At 37.8% G+C, this 5,749-nt stretch overlaps 2 protein-coding genes across 3 annotated transcripts; both read left to right on the plus strand.

Moving 5' to 3' along the window:
• The first annotated feature begins 508 nt into the window (after positions 1-508).
• LOC144998068 (uncharacterized) lies at positions 509-5,441 on the plus strand. 2 transcript variants are annotated; one of them, XM_078957896.1, is made up of 4 exons: positions 509-1,874; positions 1,994-4,137; positions 4,214-4,463; positions 4,540-5,441. In XM_078957896.1, exons 1-2 carry the CDS (start codon positions 1,811-1,813, stop codon positions 3,511-3,513), a joined length of 1,584 nt encoding a protein of 527 aa, XP_078814022.1. In that variant the 5' UTR covers positions 509-1,810; the 3' UTR covers positions 3,514-4,137; positions 4,214-4,463; positions 4,540-5,441. The 2 variants fall into 2 exon arrangements, with proteins under 2 accessions (XP_078814022.1, XP_078814023.1); XM_078957897.1 differs by having other exon boundaries at positions 4,261-4,463.
• On the plus strand, positions 3,601-5,321 carry LOC145045343 (uncharacterized). Its single transcript, XM_078993682.1, has 4 exons — positions 3,601-3,937; positions 4,040-4,137; positions 4,214-4,463; positions 4,540-5,321. Exons 1-4 carry the CDS (start codon positions 3,601-3,603, stop codon positions 5,319-5,321), a joined length of 1,467 nt encoding a protein of 488 aa, XP_078849808.1.
• Positions 5,442-5,749: the final 308 nt, after the last annotated feature.

Here is a 5,749-nt window from a genome sequence, read left to right on the forward strand (position 1 = left end):
ATACGTAATTGACATTATTACTATGGTTTCTTAGTGTGTGCATCATACTTGTACATAACGAAGATTTTATAGTTTGAGAATGTTTGATTTAGTCTTATTTCTGGTTTCTTTTTAGGTTAAGGGCTTCGGATAGAATCAATTATTTAACTGCCTATCAAACCCATCGTTATGTATCATTAACATACACGGGCGGTTGCAGGTTAGCGGATGTTTCATAAGTGAGTGTGATATGTAGAAGGCCAGCATAAGGAATGATTAGCCATTCTTGAGAGGGTAAGTATAGGATGTATGTATATCCTAGTTGTTAGGCTTGGGGTCAGGTGGCCTGTGATGATCCTATGAGATGACACTTTTTTTTTGCTGAGATGGCCCGCTCAAATTTGAAGAAGCCCAAAATAAAAGTAGTGGCAGCCCACATAAATCCATTTGAAAGATAATAACCCAAATTCTTTTTTTCTTTGAAAGGGATGCACAAGCACACTGCACACCATTCTTCTCTTTTTTTTTTTTCTTTTGTGTCCCACCCTTCGCTTATCTCTTTTTTTCGTATTGGACAACAAAATTAAGACACAAAAGCATTTATGCATAGTTCCCACTTCCCATTCTTAAATGGACTAAAAAAACATTCCTGCAAGTCCTCTTTCTCACGTCTATCACAAAGATATATCAAAAAAGAAACACCAACAGATGGAGGCCTAGGAGTTCACGATGGTGGCTCTCTCCCTTTTTTTCGTCGGAGCTGTCACCTGTAGATGGAAATCGGAGCTCAGATTTCGCCAACTACGTTGGTCTTTTGTCACTCGCGTTGAATTTGGCTAGTCGTTGGAGGAGATCATCAACTAGAGGTAGTCCGATGAGGATGATGGTTGGTGGAGACTCAATGATTGGATAAGAAAATTGGAGAAATAACTTGATTTTTGGCTACTTTGGTCTGTCGGATCTTCTATTGAAGGTGGTTGGCAGTTGTACGTGGTTCTGAAGACGATGGAGGCGATTGATGTTGCCAACAGTGATCAATGTTGGAGCTTATGATTCGTGGGTTAAAGACTGATGTCCGAGCTTCTTTTTCAGATATGATGTTCACTAGCTAGAGTTAGTCAGGGTCTACTCGTCTGAGTCAGAAGCGACTGGTGGAGCTAAAGATAAAGATGATGGTGGTGGCGATAACAGGTGGTCCATCGGCTATAGGTGGTGCCGATTTCCAGCTGTCACCGTGGGGCCCATTTTATTTTCCATCGTATATGTTTACGAATGTATATGCCATCTACTTTCCTTTTCTTTTTGAAATTGAAATGTACGCAATTGGTGGTGGGCCTGAACACCTTTCTTCCTCCCAATCTTTTTATGAATGTAAATAATTTACTGATGGCAATGATCGGTTGAAGATGGTAGCGAAATGGGATGGCATAGAGCAATTTTGAACATAAGGACAAAAATGCAAAAATGGTCCCTGTGGTTTGACATTTTTTGTGGATATGGTCCAAACCTTTTAAAAATTGGATTTCTGGTCCTTATTGAAAGGTTTGTTTGTGGAACAAGTCACTAGGGTTAACAACCATTTGTTTGTGGCTGTTAAACCCCTCACGTGCATTGCACACGAGGGCATAAATGTCTTTTTACTTGAGGGACCATTTTTACAATTCCTGAAATAAACCCGCTTGTTACAGTCTTAGCGCCATATTACACACAAAATCACAAAATGTTTAGTTATCTCTTCCACTTCCATCTTCTTCGTCGTTCGTTTTGAACGCAAAAACCCTAATCAAGATTTGGTCCAAGGTGTTTACTTGTTTTTGCTTTTCAACTGTAAATGGTGTTCGTAATGTGGGCGATTAGGCCAAAAGGCGAGACGTATAACATCACAAATGAATATGGTTAGTTTCACTTATCCTCTGTTTACGAAATTGTGTTAGGTTTCTTGATGATCTGAAGAACAGAGCCAAAAATACAAACATCTGATAATTTCTTACTTAATGTTTTTTGTATCTTGTAGAGCGTGTACCAACAATGTTCAGCATAAAGCTACACCATGGTGGAAATTTTACGAAGCTTCCAAACACGAAATATGTTAAAGGTGAAGTGCGATATATTTATTTAGTAGACATTGATGAGTTCTCAGTTCATGAACTAGACGCAATGATGCTAGAGCTAGGTTACTCTGTACCCCCAGTAATATATTACCATTTTAGGATTCCTCATGAAGACTTGGATTTTGGCCTCAGAGCTTTAGGGAATGATAATGATGTCTTGAATTTGGCTCAGTATATTGGAGATAACAAGGTCATTGAAGTGTATACAGAACATGGAAAAACTAATTTGCTGACCTATTTTATGTCTCCAAAAGGAAAGCAAAAAGTTATTATTAAGGAGCTCTGTGATGGTGATCTTCCAAAAGAAGCAAATGTACCTCAAGTACCAGCAAAGGATAAAACCCCAATGATAGATGAAGCTAATGATCAAACACAGTTGGCAGGGTATATGTCCTTGATACTCTTTGACAAAGTCCCTACACAAGTTTCACCACAGTATAGAAGAAATGGAAGGGTGAATGCAATAGTTGGTCAAAGTTCTTGTGCCAAAAAGCTTTGTTTAGTTGAATTGGATGATGTAGTAGAAGATCAAGGTGGTGATCATGCTAAATTGGATGATGTTGTACAAGATCAAGGTGGTAAGAATCCTAAATTAGATGATATGGTACAAGATCAAGCTGGTGAGCATGCTAACATGAATGATGTGGTTCAAGATCAAGAGGTTGAGCATGCTAACATGGATGATGTGGTACAAGATCAAGGTGGTGACCATGATAACTTTGATTATGATGAATTTCATTATGAGAACTTTTCTCATGATCACTTTGATGGAGAACATTATCAACCATCAGAAGATGAGAATGTTGAAGACCATCAGTCTGAACATGAAAAGTCTGCTGACAATGATGATCTTAGGCAACAATCAGAAGAACAATATGATGAACTTGTTGATGATGAAAACAATGTATCAGAAGTGGAGGTGGATATGACTGACTTTAACCTCAATCTTGATAAGGATTATGGTTGTGTTCAAATGGATGGGTTTCATAACGGGGTTGGGACAAATGATGAACATGAGGACATAGAAGTCATTGACAATGATAGATGGGATTCTTTAGATGAAGGGTCAGAAGATGAAAGGAAAAGAAGATGTGTTCTTAAAAATCTAGCTAAGGAGAAAAGATGCAGTCTTGGCAATGTCCATAAGGCCAGTTTTTATGTTGGGCAAAAGTTTAAATCAAAGAAAGAATTGAAAGAAAAAATTGACATGCACGCACTAGAAACTAGGAGGAATTTATATTATAAAAAGAATGACAAGATTAGACTTCGGGCATTGTGTAGAGGTGTAGTCCCTATCATCAATGCAAGTGGGGTGGTTGGCCTTAATCCAAAAAATAAAACCAAGGGCAAAGAGGTAAATTCAGAAAAAGTAAATTGTAGTTGGTTCCTTCATGCTTCTAGGTCAAACACAGAATCTCCCTAGTTTGTAAGGACATTAAATGACAATCATACTTGCCTTCAAAGTAGGAAGATTAGAGCTTGCACTGCTACTTTTATATCCAAGCGAATCATGGACCAAATCGACACGAATCCAGGGATTCCTCTTCGAGCATTGCAGAAACAACTTCAAAAGGATTTCGAGGTAGGTATTTCTATTGACAAAGTATTCGGGGCCAAGGCTATTGCTACTAAGACCGTGGAGGGTGCCTATACGAAACAATATGAGATCTTGAGGGACTATGTCCTTGAATTGCAAGCAACCAATGTTGACACAACTGTCAAGATTGATGTTTACAGTGAACAAAACCCATCAAACCCAACGAGGAGGTTTAAAAGAATCTACATTTGCTTAGGTCCCCTGAAAAAAGGTTTTAAGGCTGGCCTCAGGGATCTTTTGGGTTTCGATGGTGCGCATATGAAAGGACCATTTCCTGGGTAGGTTCTAACAGCAGTTGGGTTGGACTCTAACAATGGTATTTACCCCCTTGCTTATGCCATTGTTGAGACAGAGAACAAAAGTAGTTGGGTATGGTTCTTGCAGTGTTTAGGAGAAGACTTGGATCTTGGTTCAAACTCTAACTTTACTTTTATCACAGATCGACAAAAGGTATCTCTTTCTAACTTGTATTATTAATTACTTATTATTATATAAACTAAATACTTAATTTTTGTTATTGTTCTAGGGTTTAATACCAACAATTGCCCAACTATTCCCATGTGCTGAGCACAGGTACTATCTCAGGCACATACATCAGAACATGAGAGTGAAATGGAAATTGAAAGAGTACAAGGATCATTTATGGAGATGTGCAACGGCAACCACTGTACCTGAATTTGAGCATTGCATGAAAGAATTTAGCAACTATGACAAGGAGGCATGTGAATGGCTTAGAAAGATTCCTCCAAAACACTGGGCAAGAAGCCATTTTACAGGTACATAAATTACCATAAATTACTACATGTTAAATGTGTACTTGTACTTAAAAGAATATGTTAATTTTTTTAACAGGCAGAGCAATCTCTGATATACTGTTAAACAACCTTTGTGAGGTATTTAACAGCAAGATAATAAAGGGAGGAGATAAGCCTATCATAGGTTGTTTGGAGTATATTAGACAATACCTGATGAAGAGAATCTGTAATGTTATGAAGGTGATGGACAAGGCAAAAGGGCCTTTAACACCCACTGCAACAACCATATTGGATGCAAACAAGTCTCATGCATCACATTACATTGCTAGGTGGAATGGGGGTGAGAAATACCAAGTCACTGGGGCATGGCAAGACCAACATGTTGTAGATGTAAGGAACAACACATGTACTTGCAGGAAGTGGGAGCTAATAGGCATCCCATGTAAACATGCCATTGCAACCCTTAATGAAATGACCAAGAACTCAGAGGATGTTGGTGACATTTACAAGTGGGTCAAAAAGGTATATTGGTTGGATACATGGAAGAATGCATATTCCTATAAGGTAGAGCCCATAAAAGGAAGAATAATGTGGCCTAAAAGTTTGTGTCCCACAACACTTATCCCTCCAATTCATCATAAGCAAATAGGTAGGCCTACAAAGAAGAGGAATAAAAGTGAGGATGAAAAATTGAGTCAGAGTCAAAGAGGGAGTCAAAGTCAGACTGGTACTCATGGTGTAAGTCAGGAAGAAGGCTGTAAAGTGGGTCCTGATGGAGTTCAAAAATTAACAAGGAAATATGTCAGTGTAACATGTGTAAAATGCAAAAACAAAGGTCACAACTCAAGGACATGCAAAGGTCAAGGAGGTGGAAGTTAGGTGGAAGTTGAAGATCAAGGTTGTGTTTGTTTTGGCAGATGTTATTTGCTACTTTTGGAAGTGTTTTGATGTTAAAAAACTTATGACTTATGGTTATTTTGGTTTTCATTTGTATGATAAGTATTAGTCTATATGGTTGCATATTTTGGGATAATGTAATTGCACTATATGTTTGTAGTCTATTATGTAATTGCAGCCTTGGTTATTATGGTTTTTGGTTATTATTGTTTATTATAACCATTACAGTCAATTATTCACATTAACCTTTCTTTCACCTTACAAAAACTACAAAGAACCTTACAAACAACATAAGCAATTCCATAAAATTCATTTTTGTTAAAGCAAGACAAAAATCAACAGTTGTCCTAATTTCTTGCCATTGACTTTGATGATGAAGAAAATGAAGATTTGGAAAATGAGAAGCTGGG

The sequence above is a fragment of the Lactuca saligna genome, chromosome 5 (genome assembly GCF_052625555.1).
Source record: "Lactuca saligna cultivar CGN05327 chromosome 5, ASM5262555v1, whole genome shotgun sequence".
In the NCBI taxonomy this organism is placed as follows: domain Eukaryota; kingdom Viridiplantae; phylum Streptophyta; class Magnoliopsida; order Asterales; family Asteraceae; genus Lactuca; species Lactuca saligna.

Excerpts from the sequence above, each read along its gene's own strand:
- LOC144998068 (XM_078957896.1), top strand. The coding sequence starts at position 1,811 with ATGGTGTTCGTAATGTGGGCGATTAGGCCAAAAGGCGAGACGTATAAC. Across the intron at positions 1,875-1,993 it reads TAACATCACAAATGAATATG|AGCGTGTACCAACAATGTTC; the intron begins GTTAGTTTCACT and ends TGTATCTTGTAG.
- LOC145045343 (XM_078993682.1), top strand. The coding sequence starts at position 3,601 with ATGGACCAAATCGACACGAATCCAGGGATTCCTCTTCGAGCATTGCAG. Across the intron at positions 4,138-4,213 it reads TTATCACAGATCGACAAAAG|GGTTTAATACCAACAATTGC; the intron begins GTATCTCTTTCT and ends TTATTGTTCTAG. Across the intron at positions 4,464-4,539 it reads GGCAAGAAGCCATTTTACAG|GCAGAGCAATCTCTGATATA; the intron begins GTACATAAATTA and ends TTTTTTTAACAG.